At 36.7% G+C, this 17,300-nt stretch overlaps 1 protein-coding gene across 1 annotated transcript; it reads left to right on the top strand.

Moving 5' to 3' along the window:
* Window positions 1-745: 745 nt before the first annotated feature.
* Window positions 746-16,783, top strand: LOC107544680 (arylacetamide deacetylase-like). Its single transcript, XM_016222585.2, has 5 exons — window positions 746-883; window positions 2,495-2,717; window positions 3,995-4,064; window positions 5,617-5,788; window positions 16,187-16,783. The coding sequence occupies exons 1-5, from the start codon at window positions 746-748 to the stop codon at window positions 16,781-16,783; spliced, it is 1,200 nt and encodes a 399-aa protein (XP_016078071.2).
* Window positions 16,784-17,300: the final 517 nt, after the last annotated feature.

Genomic DNA, 17,300 nt, shown 5'->3' with positions numbered 1-17,300 from the left:
CACTTTTCAAATGTTCAACTAATATGCATAACTAAAATGAATTCTATTTGTGATACATATAAAATATTTGCTAACATTGTGTTTAGAATTAGTGTTCACTTTTATGAGAAGTTTTCATCTGTTTCTTTCCTCTTACTGGTCTGTTTATTTCTCTCTCACACGACAATAATACTATTGAGGATTAAATAAGATTTAATTGTTTTAGTATACTAACTGGGGTACAGAAAGTGCTCAAAAACTTCAGCTATCTCCATGATTGTTGTGTAATTTTAACATAGTTAGTATTACTTATATTTATAATTGTAGCAAGACAATAAAATGTTATAACATAAATTTATATGAGCCTATTCATCTTACTTTGTAAAAGCTCTCAATATTTGCTTTCCCCCTCTCTGAGATTTGTTATTTGAAGCATATACCTGGTTTCTTGTATTTTCCTAAGACCTTTTTTAAAAAAGTTAAAGTACTAACCTAGTAATTATGCAATAAACTGTTTGTAATACACTAAGGATGTTGGACATGCCAGAACTTGCAAACAATAGGTGCTGTATGTTCCCTGAGAGGTTTGTACCTTTACTGCTTATTTCTGAGCAGCCAAAGAAAGGCCACTCTGAGCTGTGGCGTCTGTGTTCAGGAAGCTAGATGACGGGCCATGACAGGGCCAAAGCCGGCTACGAAACCGCCCCTGAGTATTTCAGAGTGTGTTTGCTGTGCTGGCAGGTGCGCGGGGCAGAAGGGAAACATCATGGGCAAAAAGACAATTGTGCTCCTGGTGCTGGGCGTCTTCACAGCATATCGTGTTTATACGCCGCTCCCTGACAATGCTGAGGAGCCATGGAAACTAACGTGTTTGAGCGTAATGTTGAAAACTGCCATAGATCTGGTAAGTGCAGAATTTCATTGACTCAATATTTAACAGTTTAATCGGGGGGAAGTATCTGTTTTATTACTTTTCACAATTTCTACTGTCTTGGAAGTTTTGCTCTTTAAGTTTGCTGGTTTTAAAACCTTTTTAATATTTTGACTATTCCTTAACGCTGACCACTAACAGGGAAGTTGTCAAGTAGTTTTGATTTTATTTATTTATTTATTTTTTTAGAACTTAAGTAGTTTTGATTTTAAGTATTAAAAGACAAAATGTGCCGGCTGAGAAAACCATAGTGTCCTTGTGATTGTCATGGCGTGAACACAGCCAGAACGAAGGACCTTAAAACATGAACTGTGGAAATGGTAGGACTGAGCGACGCTGCAGTTACAGAATCCTGTGCAATAATGTTACACTCGGACGTGAACATGCATCCTCACTGAGATGTTTGCAAAGGGGTCACTGGTGAAGGCCAGGGACATGTGCAATGTCCAGTAAACAGGTGGGCTGCTGGGGCGGCCTGGCCACCTCCTGCCTGGCTGCCCACCAGGTCCCCCGGGCTGGCCCTCGAAGACCTACGGTCCTTTGCTAGAGAGGCTAATTACTTAGAAATGAAACCATTGGTTGTCTTCTTTAAACTTCCCTGAAGCAAATTGCCTGCAGGAAAAAAAAAAAAAGACCATTCAGGGCCAATTAGCCTGCATAATAAAACACGTGGCTTTTACCTCTTGCCTTGCCTTTTTTAAAAAAAGATGTTTTAACACCCTTTTGAGTGCAGTAAATGGCATAGGCACTGTTTCTCAACTTTGATCATCAGAAATTCATTATTTATTCCCTCAGCTGATACATCCTTGTACAAGAAATGATTTTGTCCATACACTGAGGGATATAAATTCCAGAGCTAGTCAGAATTTTCCCTCTTTATCATTTGATGTTCAAATTTACATCAAAAATTGCTTTTAGGTTTTAGTCAGTATAAAGAGAGTAAGCCGATCTGAGATGTTATGTCCATTAATCTACTGCTCTCATTTGCCATATGTCACTTACGGGAAGAAAGTCAAAGAAGCTTGAAAACTCCAGTTTTTCTATTCCGACTGCAGGGACTCTGGGCGACAATTTCAGCACACGCTGGTGACTTTTTAGTCTTTTGCTTTATGTTGAGTATACTTCCTAGTAGAATCTTAAAACTTGTGAAGTTATAAAATCACATTAACAATTTCAGACTTTGTACTTTCTTACACATTGCAATTTGTTTTCATAACTAAATTCCTCTCCTTAAATTGTATAACACAGTACCATTCTCTATCATTTAAAAATGTTTTGGAACAGTGTCATCCTTTGAAGATAAAAGACTTGATGATATACTGTTTATGTGTGTACCCGAAGTAGGGAGGAAGCATAGACTCTGCCAAGTTGTAACATCTCAAGAATTCTTTAAATATCTTGTTTTTAGTCTGAGGTAACGATTACGGTGAAGATTCTGAATCTCTTACACTTCTGTACCATTCAGAGGCACCTGTGGTGATGTGACACAGGGAGCACAAATGCATATTTCTGTGTTCATAAACAACACTAGCATTTGCTGTTTGTAGCCTGGTATAGCATTGTTTCTCCCTTCTCTCCTTTTAGGCTACAGTTGCTGAACTAGTGGGTATCGGCCATTGCATGAGCATTATAATGTTCTTTCTGCGCTTACAAGATGTCTCACCCACATCTGAAGAAAATATCACTGTGATGGATACAACTTTCGACAGTGTTCCCGTCCGCATATATATACCAAATCGAAAGTCAGAGGCACTAAAAAGGGGCTTATTTTATATTCACGGTGGTGGTTGGAGTATAGGGAGTAATGGTATGTGCCCCTTGGTGCAAATTTTTCTTATCATATAGTATATATTTTATTAAGATATTTATACTCTGACGTATCTGGTAAACATTACCACAGATAATGAAACACTTCAGCTGTCTGAAATTTATTTCTTCGGAACTATGTTAGTTTTTTTTAAAAAAACTATTTTAATTTTTTTTTTGGAAAAAAAAATCAATATTAAAAGCTGTAGCAAATCTCAGGTAAAAAGAAAAACTGTTTTGTGAACATAGAAATTTATTATTAAACAGGCTAATTGCAAAAATCATGGAATGTTGTAATGAAAACCAAAATTAAGTGCGTTGACTAGTGGATGAGAAATGAGGAAATGGAGTTTGTGATTCCAAATTTAGATGTGAAGGAAAGACAAGGTTTTATATAGAAAGGAAGCACAGAGTTGAGTAAGAATGCTTTACGTTTATTTTATATAAAATATACCTACAGCCCTGGCCTGTGTGGCTCAGTTGGTTGGAGCGTCTTCCCATTCACCAAAAGTTTGCCTGTTCGGTTCCCGGTCAGGGCAATACCGAGGTGGGAGGTTCGATCCACGCTGGGGGCACCTACGGGAAACAACCACTTGATGTTTCTCTCTCTCTTCCTCTCTAAAATCAGTAAAAAAACATGTCCTTGGGTAAGATTAAGGTGTATATATATATATATATATATATATATATATATATATACACACACACACACACACACACACACAAACACATATATATGGAAATATTAATGCATAAATCAGGTGTCAACTCTCCCTGTTTCCTTTTTGCTCTTCCTTAACTTCCTCTGGCAGTTTTTAAAAAGTCGAATAGTATTGCACAGAGCACTCTCTCTACCCCTCCATTAAAGCAACTAGTATATTTCACTATTGCTTTTAGTTCGTGTGCCTGCCCCTCCATGCTCCTATCTCCAGTGGACTGTGACCTCCTGAAATTCAGGGAGGTATATTTATGTTTATTCTTTCAACACCTAATGCCTGCTGATTGAGGAGAGCACAGGTAGATCTTGAAGAGAATGAAGTTGACTTAAGTTACAGGGTGTGACATGTGGGGAAAGGATAAGAAAACTGACAAAGCACATGTAACAGGACCACTGAACAAAAGAATTCACATTCTGTAGCTATGATGAAATATTAGGAGTATTTTTCCAGAACATTTTTTTAAAAGCACAAGGTATCGTAGTGGGCATTATGCTGAATAGAAAAAAAAATACCCATCAATTTATTTATTAGTCTCTGATTTTGTTTTCTTTGATTTCAGCTAATTTTCATTATGACTCTCTGTCAAGACAAACAGCTAAGAGGCTTGATGCAGTTGTCGTTTCAACCAAGTAAGAGCACTGTTGGTTTGTTTGGGTTTGGGCAGGTACCTTACATAGTAAGGTGTTTTCAGCTGTCCTGGTCATTCCTTGGTTATGCCAGGCATGTTTCAAATGAAAACGAGAGGGTGAGAATAGAGAAAGTGAGCTCAGGCATGACCGGAAAAGAGAGAGAAAAGAGTTGTAGAGCTGAATCAAGTAGGGAACAAAAACAGGAAGTCAAGAAATTGTTAGAGTAGAATTAAAGTATTGAATTTCATTGACAAATGACCATGGCTGGATTTCTAGCCTACTCTTAGCAGAGTGAAGAGGGCTTTAGAGTCAGAGAATCAGTTTCAAAATTTGGTTCTAGAATTAACTGAGTCACTTTGTGGCAGTTAAACATCATTTTTAGCTCCATTATATGACTGGGAGTCACATAATGTTTTCTATATAACAGGGATGTTTTAAAAATTAGGTGATAAAATACATTTAAAGCAATTAGTATAGTATAATTCATGGTATAATCTTTCATTAAAAGCAATTGCTAAATAACATGGGAATACAGGCAAAATCTATTCTACAGTCAAAGGCTCTACCCCTGAGCTATACCCCCAGGCTGCAAAATCTATTCTAAAGAGCATTCTAGATCAATACCCAATAATAGAAAATGAGAAACCATAGTAATCACTGCATGCTAACTTGATCATTAGATTAAGTTGGGATAGACTAATTCCTAAGATTTGTTTGGTATTTATTGGCTAGTAATAAAGTATAATGATTACAAACAAAATAACACTCTGGGAGAAGGTTAGTCAGTTATCATCTGGGATTGTTTGTTTCTTAAGCCTAATGCAAATATTGCATTCAAGCCTTTACTAGTGTAAAAATGACATTTGTGAAAGTTTTTGTATCAAGCGTTATCATTGGGATTAAATTTGTCTTTAGATTCATTATGATTCAAAATATATTTTTCAAAGAAACATGCTACTTTTGATTTTAGGGTTAGAACATGCACACACACAGAATTTTATTAAAAATATTGACTGTCCGGCCGGGCGTGGCTCAGCGGTTGAGCATCGACCTAGGATCCAAGAGATCGGGGTTCGATTCCCAGTCAGGGCAAATGCCTGGGTTGCGGGCTCCATCCCCAGTGGGGGCCTGCAGGAGGCAGCCGATCAATGACTCTCTCATCATTGATGTTTCTATCTCTCTCTCTCCCCCTCCCTTCCTCTCTCTGAAATCAATAAAGATATGTTTAAAATAAATAATTAAATAAATAATAAATAAATAAATTAATTAATTGATTAATTAAATAAAACTATTGACTTAGCCCAGCAGCGTGGCTCAACAGTTGAGCATTGACCTAGGATCCAGGAGACTGAGGTTTGATTCCCGGTCAGGGCACATGCCCGGGTTGCGGGCTCGATCCCCAGTTTGGGGTGTGCAGAGGGCACCCTATCAATGACTCTCTCATCATTGATATCTCTCTCTCTCTCTCCCTCCCTTCTTCTCTCTAAAATCAATAAAAATATATTTAAAAATATATATATTGACTTAAAGAATATTGTTTTTCTGCCCATAGCTATAGACTAGTACCAAAATACCACTTTCCAACTCAATTTGAAGATGTATATAAATCATTAAAGTGGTTCTTACGCCGAGATGTTCTTAAAAGATATGGCGTTGATCCCAAAAGGATTGGTGTTTCTGGAGACAGTGCTGGAGGGAATTTAGCTGCAGCAGTATCTCAACAGGTATGTTGCTTAGATCTGTTTCATTTTTTAAAATATCCTACACTTAAGTATATTTATTTCAAACATTCATATATTAATGCAAATAAGTAATATTAATATATTAGAGATACATAGAGATCATATCATAGAACATTAATATACCTAGTGCTTCTATTCCCACCTCCTGCCATATTTTTTAAGATAAAATCCTCTTTCTAGATCACTGGTTTAAACATAGTTGATATGGTCAGGTAAGTACCGTAGTGTTTATTATATTAGGGTATGTATTTGTGAAATCAATCAATGACACCAATCACCATAACCAGAGAATCAGATTATTTCAGTATTCTTTAGTAGAATATGCTAAAACTTGCATGAAAACTACTATTAGAATAATAAAATTGCCTATGGACAAAAAAGTTAACAGTTTCATAAATGCTATTTACTTGCTCAAGGAACTATACTTTTCAGATATCAATTATGACACCATTTCTATGACATTTAGCTAAAACTGAACACTTATTAAATATTGATTTAATGTCTTCATAGTTAATTATAATTAGTCTAATAGATTATGAGTAAAATTGTTTTTGATACCAGTTCATCTAACATAAGAAAAAATACTCAGCACTGATGTCTTAGAAGCACTGTTCCTGTAGGGGAAAAATTTTTTTCTAATGTATTTGCAAGTAAATGTCTACAATTTAATTCTAATAATAAATATTGCATGTAAATTTATTGTGCAATAAAACAAACCTTGCTGTTGTTTTTATTACTTATTTTTGTACACACTTTAAAGTATATAAATTTTGGCAATTGGCATTTTTGGGATATCTTTATTATTTCCAGCCAAAGGAAAGATAAAAATTCTATTATTTGTTCTGAGTATGCTACAGAACAGATCTTTGTTACTCCCCAGAAATTGAGCTCTACATTGCTACTCATTGTCTCTCTGAGAAGCATCTTGGTACAGTGCAAAGAATACACCAGGAGAAATGGACTTTTGAAGCTAAAGTAATTGTCCAGCTGTGGCCTTGGACAAGTGTCCTAACCATTTCAAGCATCAATTTCTTTTTAGTGGGTTGCATGATGAGCCCTTTCTCATGCAGTTCTGGTTTCCATCATGGTGCACCAATTCATTCTGACCCATAATTATTAAAAATCTGGGTAAAATATCTTATAATATTCTGGAAAGTATCAAAAAATTCATAAGATATGAGAAATTTCTAAGCCAAAACTTTTTTTAAAAGATAAAGGAAAAATCCGCAAAATAACCCCAGCACTCAGTGTCCTAAAGGCTTGTGCCAATCAAGAGGAAACTGTTCAACCAAGATGAGCTTTGGAAGTCTTTCAGGATTAGAGTTAAGATCAAATTCAGGGATACTCATGAACCACTCCTCACTTTAAGTGAGGCCCTTACGAGAGATGCTCCCAGGGTCAGGGTGAACCTGATGTAAAATGAACATCATGTGCATTTAGAGTCTTGCTCCACATCACCTGGATGGTCGGAGGACATCTCAGGCCTTCTCCTTAAATTAAGATGGTGTGAGTGGTTGATACTGATTGTGTTTGACAGAGATGTATAAAAAGCCTCCCTGGAGAAATATAGTATCATCACAGACTTTAAATTATTCCTACAAATATTTTTTTGAAATTCAGTATCTGGCACAGAATAAAACATATCCAGGTAAACAAGTAAACAGAAAGCCATGAAGGAAAGAATCAGAATCAAAAGACAGCACTTGGCAATATTCAGATACTACAGTTATCAGCCACAGAATATTAAAGAGCTATCTTACTTTCTTCAATTAATATACCACCAATATTCAAATTTCAGCAGAAAAGTGCAGTTTTGAAAAACAAATAAAAATTCTAAAAATTAAAAATAAAGCTATCAAAATTAAAACCTTTATGAATTGCTTAACTGATTTTTACACAGCTGAAGATAATTTATAAACTGAAAGATGAGTCATATCAGCTCATCAATGACTGTTCAAAATAAAGAATAGAGAGCCAAAAGTTAGAAAATACAGAAGAAAAGAAATATAGTATATATAGTCTGAAAAGCCAATGGAATATTAATTGTTATATCAGAAGTAGAGGGGAGAAAGAAGTATTTAAAAATATAATAGTAGAGCATTTTGCAAAACTGATGAACAGTATCAAGCTATAGATAAAAGAAGCCCCATGAACCCTAAGAATCATTTTTGAAAAGCTTAAAATTTTAAAAATTACTAGAAAGAAATCTACATATGGACACATGCAAAAGTGTAGAAACCAGCAAAACACAATCGAACAAGAAGAAATAGAGAAAAATCTTAAAACAGAGAAAAAAAGGAACTTCACAGAAGTATCACTCATAATGGCAGTTACTTCTCAATAACAAGAATGTAAGTTCTAAGTCGTGGAATGTCGTCAAAGTGCAGCACAGAAATGTCTGTCAACCTAATTCTGTGCCCCACAAAAATTTTACTTAAGAATAGAGGAGAAATAGAGACACTCAGGTGAGCTAAAGCTAAGAGAACATGCTATTAATGGAACACACTAAGGATACTTTAAGTAGAGTGTTTTGAATGAGGTGAAAATGCAGGTAAAATTTGAGGATACAGGCAGAAGCAAAGAACAAGAATGTGGCAAAATGTGGGTAAATCTTAATAAACATGAATAGTTTAAAGTAATAAGATATATAAAATTAAAATATGAAAAAAACATACTATAAGGAGAGAAGAGAGGATAGTTTTTAAATCTTATAAGATCTTTTTTATTATCTAAGAAGTAATAAAAATTTAGAATTGGCTTTTGATAAGTTCAATAGTCTTTGAGAAGTTATGAATACACATTGTAATGTTTAGGGTAATCAATTAAAGAAAAAAAAACAGGATATAACATAAACTACCACAGGAAAAAAAACAGAATCATTGAAAGCTCAACCAATCAGAAAGAAGAAAAAAATAAAGAGAAAAAGAAAAAGCATGCATAAAATAACGCAGCAGATCAAAAACAACTATTTTAGTCATTAGAACCATTTGTGGTCTAAATGATCTTGCAGTAGGACCAAGATTATCAGATTAAAATATAAGTAAGCAGAAAACTTGAAAGCAAATGGATGGAAAATGTATACCCCATATTAATATCTAAAAGAATTGCTGGATAAAGATCACCTAGATCTCTCAAAGAAAACCCATCGAAAAAGATGGCAGTGGGCTGGGTGGAAGCTACACTGACACTTTCCCCGGACCAAACTGGAACTACAAATAAAACACAGAAAAATCATCCTGAAAACCAACTGCAACTGAAGACGAGCTGGAGAGCACCCTCATAACTGAGGAGGAAAAGTGGAGGCCACATAGAGATGGGTAGGAAGTGTGGACACGAGGGGCATGGCTGGGCTCCCACAGGCAGCAGCTGAAGGTCTGGAGGGAGATCTCAGCTGGGTGGGGGGTTCCCACTGAGGATTCTGGGTCCTAAACCCCAGGCTGGGCTTCCCAGCCAAGAGCACCAGAACTGAGAAAGGTGCCCACATAACATCTGGCTGTGAAAAGCAGCCAGGTTTCTGTTGACCAGGAAGAGACAGCTGGAACTGTAGGTGCCCTCTGAAAGAGCCAACACACAAAGTTTCCTGTACAGCCACTCACCCTGGGCTCCAGCAGAGGGAGGGTAGAGTGCACTGGAGCTGTGTGAGGAGAATCTAGGGCTGTGCAGGCTCTGGAGATAGAACTCAGAGGGCGCCCCTCTGGACTCCTGTGCAGAGTCATTCCTCTGTACTGCAGAGAACATCTTTTTCAGACAGACATTTTGCTGCTTTTGCCTGGGGAGGGAAGCGATTGCCCCACCCTGCTGGAAAACCTCTTACCCACCCCCGAGGATTTTCTACAGCCTCGGGCTCATTAAGAGAACCATATTAATCAGCCTGCAGGCAAAGGCAGGCCTCAGAGTGCTTTGAGTCTTTGCCTGATCTGCTTCTGGACTCAGGCCTTGGAAAAGCAGAATTTGGTGTACATCTTGGTCCTGTCCAATCAAACCCAGCCTCAGCAGAGAAGACCTAAGCTGAGGGTTGTTGATAGCTCCAAACAGGGTACTCAGGGCCAGTCACAAACTGTGCCTGACATTGGCCTGCACCAGAGACCCTCCAAAAAACTAAGAGTCCTAGCAGATCTACCTAATACTTAGAAACAAACCCAAACAGGCAGCTCCATGGGGAGACAAAAAAAAAAACAAGCCCCAAATGAAAGAACAGATAATTCTCCAGAAAAAGAGCTGAATGAAATGGAGATAAGCAATCTCTCAGATATAGAGTTCAGAATACTGATGTAAGGATGCTCAACAGCATGAAAGAAGATATGGAAACTATGAAGGAAATTAAGAATGACATAGGAGAAATAAAGAATACATTGGTAGGGATAAATAGCAGATTAGAGGAAGTTGAGGACTGGATAAGTGAATTAGAAGACAGGGTAGAAAAAAATCAATCAAAGATCCAAAATGAAAAAACAATTAAAAAACAGGAGGACAGTCTAAGGGAGCTATGGAACAACATGAAATGTAACAATATTTTCATCATAGGAGTGCCAGAGGAGGTTGGAAGTAAGCAAGGGTTAGAGAAACTGTTTGAAGAAATAATGGCAGAAAACTTTCGTAACCTGGTCAAGGAAAAAGTCAGACAAGTTCAGGAGGCACAGAGAGTCCCAAGGAAGAAGAATCCAAAGAGGCCCATGAACAGACACATCATAATTAAAACGCCAAGAATTCAAGACAAAGAGAGAATCTTAAAGGCAGCAAGAGAAAAGCAATCTGTTACCTACAAAGGAGCCCCCATAAGGCTGTCATTGAAGGACTCTTAGTTTTTGGGAGGGTCTCCTCAGAAACTACAGGCCAGAAAAGAATGATATGAAGTATTCAAGGTAATGCAAAACAAGAATCTAAAACCAAGACTACTCTATCCAGCAAGGCTATCATTCAAAATAGAGGGTGAAATAAAGAGCTCCCCAGACAAAAAAAGGCTAAAGGAGTTTATCACTACCAAACCAGCAGTGCAGAAAATGTTAAAGGGACTGCTGTAATTAGAATAGAAATAGAAGCATTGCAAGAAATGTTAAAGGGACTGCTGTAATAATAAGAAATAGAGAAACATAGGCATAAAGATTTGAAATGGAAGTAAATAAGACTCTATCAGTAATAACCTTATGGACTTTGAGAGATCAACAGTCATAGCCATCGACTTTAACCCCCACTCACCTCACTGGATAGAACTTCCAGACAAAAAGTCAACACAGAAACAGTGACTCTCAAAGGCACACTAGATAAGATAGATTTAATTGATATTTACAGAACATTTCACACCAAAGCTGCAGAATGTATGTTCCTCTCAAGTGCACATGTGTCATTCTCAAAGATAGACCACATGTTAGGACACAAAACAATTCCCTACAAGTTCAAGAAGATTGAAGCCATATCAAGCATTTCAGATCACAATTGCATGAAATTAGAAATCAACTATAGTAAAAACGCTCAAAAACATTCAAACACATAGAGGCCAAATAACATGTTATTAAACAATGAATGTGTTACCAATAAGATCAAGAAATAAATAAAAAACTTCCTGGAAACAAATGAAAATGAACACACAACAACCCCAAATCTATGGGACACATAGGGAAAGCAGTCCTAAGAGGGAAGTTCATAGCACTGACGACCTACCTCAAAAAGCAAGAAAAACTTTTAGTAAACTATCTAACCCTTCAACTTAAAAAATTAGAAAGCTCCCCCACAGAACCACCTAGACCAGGGCTTTTGTTTCCTGGGAGTTTTTTATTACTGTTTTGATTTCATCAGTTGTTATTGGACTATTCAGGTTTTCTAATTCTTCCTGATTCCGTTTTACATGATCCCACTCATATGTGGAATCTAATAAACAAAGTAGACGGAGGAATAAAACAGATCCAGAGACACAGAAGCATGGAACAGACTGATGAATCTCAGTGGGAAGGAGGGCTGGTGGAGTGGGTGGAAAGAGATTAACCAAAGGACTTATATACATATATACATAACTCATGGACACAGATAATAGTGTGGTGAAGGCCTGGGGGGGGGGAGGTGGATGCAGGGTGGAGGGGATCAATGGGGAAAAAGGGGGGTATCTGTAATACTTTCAACAATAAAGATAAATTTAAAAACAATAAAATAAAACTCATCAGTCTTGCAACTAAAAAATAAAAAAGACCACCTCATTACAGAAAAGATTTTAATGACCAACAAAATACAAAAACTCTAAATCTGTATGGATTTAATAACATGGCATTAAATATATGAAGAAAATATTAACAGAACTGCAGGAGAAAATGAGTGTATGACCACAGCAAGAGGTTTAAAAATACTTCTTTTAGTAATTAAGAGAACAAGTTAGCAAAAATAATAAGTGTATAGAGGAATGAAATCACAATCAGTATATTTCACTCAGTGGAACAGGAAATAAAGAAATAGACATGATCATTTTAAAACCCCGACCAAATACTGGGCCATAAAGCAAATCTCAAAAAAATCATAGGATCTAAATTGTACAACATTTGGACTCTTACTACAATGCAAGGATGTGGAAAATCAATAAAGAAAAGAAAAATAACATATTTTTCTTTGGAAAATTAGAAAATAAAAAAAATGCTCTAAAAACACTTGGTTCACTATTTATCTGTTTATTTTTTAAGTTTCTACCTTTATTGTTCAAAACATTACAAATGTCCCCTTTTTACCTCCACTGATCCCCTCCACCCCACATCTGCCCCACCCCCAGGCCTTCCCCAGACCAATGTCTGTGTCCATGGGTTATGATTATAAACAAATAAGTTCTTTGAGTAATTTCTACCCACCCAGTCCCCCTCCCCACCTTCCCTCTGAGATCCCTCTGTCTGTTCCATGCTTCTGTGTCTCTGGATCCATTTTGTTCATCAGTTTATTTTGTTTATTACATTCCACATATAAGTGAGATCATGTCATGCTTGTCTTTCTCTGACTGGCTTATTTCACTTAGCATAATACTTTCCAGTTCTCTCCATGATGTCTCAAAGGAAAAAAGATCCTTCTTTTTTATAGCTGCATAGTATTCTGTGGTGTAAATTTCCCACAGCTTTTTTATCCACTCATCTACTAATGGGCACTTGGGCTGTTTCCAGATCTTGGCTTTCATAAATTGTGTGGCTATGAACATAGGGGTGCATAAGTTCTTTCTAACTGGTGTATTGGCTTTATTAGAATATATTCCTAGAAGTGGGATCACTGGGTCAAATGCCAGGTCAATTTTTAATCTATTGAGGAAACTCCATACTGCTTTCTATAGTGGCTGCACCAGTCTGCATCCCCACCAGCAATGTACTAGGGTGCCCTTTTCTCCACACCCTGGCCAACACTTGTAGTTCCTTGATTTGTTGATCGTAGCCATTCTGACAGGTGTGAAGTGATATCTCATTGTGGTTTTAATTTATATCTCTCTGATGATTAGCAATGTTGAGCATTTTTTCATATGTTTCTTAGTCATCTATATGTCCTCTTTGGAGAAGTGTCTATTTAGATCCTTTGCCCATTTTTTAGTTGGATTGTTTGTCTTCCTTTTGTTAAGTTGTACGAGTTTCTTATATATTTTGGATATTAACCCTTTATCAGATGTGTCATTGGCAAATATGTTCTCTCATACAGTGGACTCCTTTTTCGTCTTGTTGATGGTTTCTTTTGCTGTGCAGAAACTTTTTATTTTGGTGTAGTCCCATTTGTTTATTTTCTCCTTCGTTTCTCTTGCTCTAGGAGATGTATCAGCAAACATACTGCTATGAGGGATGTCTGAGGTTTTGCTGCCTATGTTTTCCTCTAGGATTTTTATGGTTTCATGTCTTACATTTAAGTCTTTCATCCATTTTGAATTTATTTTTGTGTACGGTGAAGTTGATGGTCTAGTTTCATTCTTTTGCATGTCCCTGTCCTGTTTTCCCAATACCATTTATTGAAGAGACTGTCTTTATTTCATTGTATGTTCTTGCCTCCTTTGTCAAACATTAATTGATCATAATGGCATGGGTTAATTTCTGGGTTCTCTGTTCTGTTCCACTGGCCTATATGTCTGTTCTTTTCCCAGTACCAGGTTGTTTAGATTACAGTGGCTTTGTAATATAACTTGATATCTGGTATTGTGATCCCTCCACCTTTTTCTTCTTTCTCAAGATTGCTGTTGCTATTCAGGGTCTTTTTTGGTTCCATATAAATTTTCAAAGTGTTTGTTCTAGACCTGTGAAATATACTGTTCACATTTTAATAGGGAGTGCATTGAATTTATAGGTTGCTTTGATGTTAATTCTTCCAATCCATGAACATGGTATATTTTACATTCGTTTATATCTTCCTCTATTTCTTTTTTTCAGTGTCCTGAAGTTTTCCAAGTATAGGTCTTTTACATCTTTGGTTAAGTTTCTTCCTAGGTATCTTATTTTTTTAGTTGCAATGGTAAATGGGATTTTTTTTCAGTTTCTCTTTCTGAGAGTTCATTATTGGTGTACAAAATGCCATCAATTTCTGGGTATTAATTTTGTATCCTGCTACCTTGCTGAATTCATTTTTTAAATCTAGTAGTTTTTTGGTGGAGTCTTTAGGATTTTCTATGTTCAATATCATGTCATCTACAAATAATGACAGTTTTGTTTCCTCCTTTCCAGCTATGTTTTCTTCTTGTCTGATCACTGTGGCTAGGACTTCCAGTACTATGTTGAATAATAGTGGTGAAAGTGGACAGCCTGTCTTTTTCCTGTTCTTAGGGGAAATGGTTTTAGTTTTTGCCCATTGAGTATGATGTTGGCTGTAGGTTTGTCATATATGGCCTTTATTATGTTGAGGTATGATCCCTCTATTCCCACTTTGCTAAAAATTGTCTGCCTGGGAAAGATGTCCTCCATGATCTGGAATAATGATCCAGCACAGGCATCCCCTGATCTCACTCTCCAGAGTCCACAACCCCAGATTCTCCCCACACAGCTCCAGTCCACTCTACCCTCCCTCTGCTGGGGCCCAAGGTGAGTGGCTGCACATGAAACTGTATGTGTTGGCTCTTTAAGAGGGTGCCTGCATTTCCAGCTGTGTCTCCCTGGAAGACAGAACTCCAACTGCTTTTCACAGCCAGATGCTGTGGGTACCTTTCTCAGTTCTGATGCTCTGGGCTGGGAAGCTCAGCCTGGAGTTTAGGCCCCAGAGTCCTCAGTGGGACCCCAGACAGCTGAGATCTCCCTCCGGACCTTCAGCTGCTGCCTGTGGGAGCCCAGCCAGCCCCCTCACACCCTCACTTCCTACTAGTCTCTGTGTGGGCTCCACTTTTCCTTCTTGGTGATGAGGCTGCTCTCTAGCTCGTCTTCAGTTGGTTTTCAGGATGGTTTTTCTATATTTTAGTTATAAATCCAGATTGGTCCCGGGAGAGTGTCAGTGTAGCTTCCGCTCAGTCCACTGCCATCTTGGATCCTCTGGGTCACTATTTAAAAGAATATATATATTTTACTCGTTCTCTGCATTTAGATCCACACTTATAGGAAGCTGTATTTTCTCAAAAGCATATATTAGAAATGAAAGACAGCTGAAATAAGCATCTAACTCAAGAAAAAAAAATAGAGTGAAGGCAACAATGATAAGAAGTTTTGATATTCAAAACAAGCTTAGAGTAGATATGAACGAAAAGCATAAAGTTAATTCTTTGAAAAGGCTATTAAAATTTTAACTGTCTGAAAAGGCAAAGGAGGAAAACAAAAGTTAGGTACAAATGTCAGGACTGAGAAAGGAACAGCTCTTCAGACCCTTTGACACAAAAAAGAATCTTTGATGATTTAAGAATGCACATTGTAATTCTTGAAAGTAATATTTTGAATAACTTTGAAATTAAAACAATAATCTTTCAAATAAGTTAACAATAAACAAGAAAAATATAACTTTCAAAACAGATACAATAAGAAATGAAAATAATTTTATAATCATAAAATAAATTAAATAAATAATAAAAAAATATTCCCAGTATAAAGCTTCATTGGCAATTTGCATCAGGCATTTAAGGAAAAATAAATCCAATTAAACACAAAATATGCCAAAGAATAGGGCAAAAATGTACACTCTCCAGTTTTTTTCAGAGAAATATAATCTTTATGACCAGCTAAGCACAGATTAGTTGGTGTTTTCCCCTCCTCATGAGGAGAGTAGTACAAATCATTTTGTTTACATTTATAGTATTTAAGTGTAGACACTAAGTCTTAAGTATAATATTGAAAATTGGAAAGATCTTTGAGATAATATTTCTTACTGTTTTTGATTATCGTTTTGAAATTTTCAATGTATATCAGCTCCATAAATGAAAAAATATATATGTGAAAATTATTATTTCAACAACTTACTTTAAATAATTTTCAGCTCATAGATGACCCAGATATCAAGATCAGACTCAAGATCCAGTCTTTAATTTATCCTGTCCTTCAGACTCTTGATTTGGAAACACCATCCTATCGGGAAAACGTGCATTTTCCACCTCTGCCCAAATCATTACTGCTCAGGTTTTTGAGTGAGTACTTTACCATGGACAGAGCATTTGAAAAAGCCATGTTCTTCAATCAACATGTACCAGTGGAATCAGCCCATCTCTTCAAATTTGTTAATTGGAGCTCTTTGCTCCCAGAGAATTTTAAGAAAGGGCACTTTTATAATAGTCCAACTTATGGTACTTCTGAGCTAGCTAAAAAGTATCCAGGGTTTCTAGATGTGAGAGCAGCCCCTTTGTTGGCAGATGACAACAAGTTGTGTGGTTTACCCGTGACCTGTGTCATCACCTGTGAACATGACTTGGTAAGAGATGATGGAATCATGTACGTCACCAGACTTCAGAATGCTGGAGTAAGGGTGACCCATAAACACATTGAGGATGGATTCCATGGATTACTTTTCTTCTACGGATTTAAAAGTAAATATAGATTAGAAAATGAATATCTGAGTTGGCTAAGTGAAAATCTATAGTAAAAATCTCAGCAGTGATTTATAAAATATATAAGCTTCAGAATAGAAAACATATTAGTGAGAATCAAAAGTTATGTTTAGATTTTATCACCAGTGGCCTTTCTAAGGTCATCAGAGATATTGTATTTTTCTGTTGTTGTTTGTTTTGTCTTTTGCTTTTTTACTCAGTGGATTCTTCTCTGGTTATGTATGTTAGGTCAAGATTTCAGACTTAACGGAATTTTAAAACAAGAGAGAATGTTTCCCTACTGCTTCATTCCCCTACATGTTACCTACTGGAAGGGATTTCTGAAGAAGATTCTGAAAAGTACCATGGAAACTCTTTCTGAATTGTTCAGTATATATGTGGAAATGTTATGAATCATTGCTAATTTATGAATCTGTTGAAATAAATAGAATGCAATGATTTTAACTCTCGGTACTTTGCATACTTGCACCATGTTGCAACATGGCAGCTGAAAATCCTGACTGTGGGAAAGAAGTTCTCCAGGATTGCTTGTGCTGCCTGACCTACAGC

This window comes from Miniopterus natalensis, chromosome 6 (assembly GCF_054644295.1).
Source record: "Miniopterus natalensis isolate mMinNat1 chromosome 6, mMinNat1.hap1, whole genome shotgun sequence".
In the NCBI taxonomy this organism is placed as follows: Eukaryota; Metazoa; Chordata; class Mammalia; order Chiroptera; family Miniopteridae; genus Miniopterus; species Miniopterus natalensis.
Note: the sequence above shows the minus strand (reverse complement) of the source record. Positions and strands in the feature narration are given on the sequence as shown.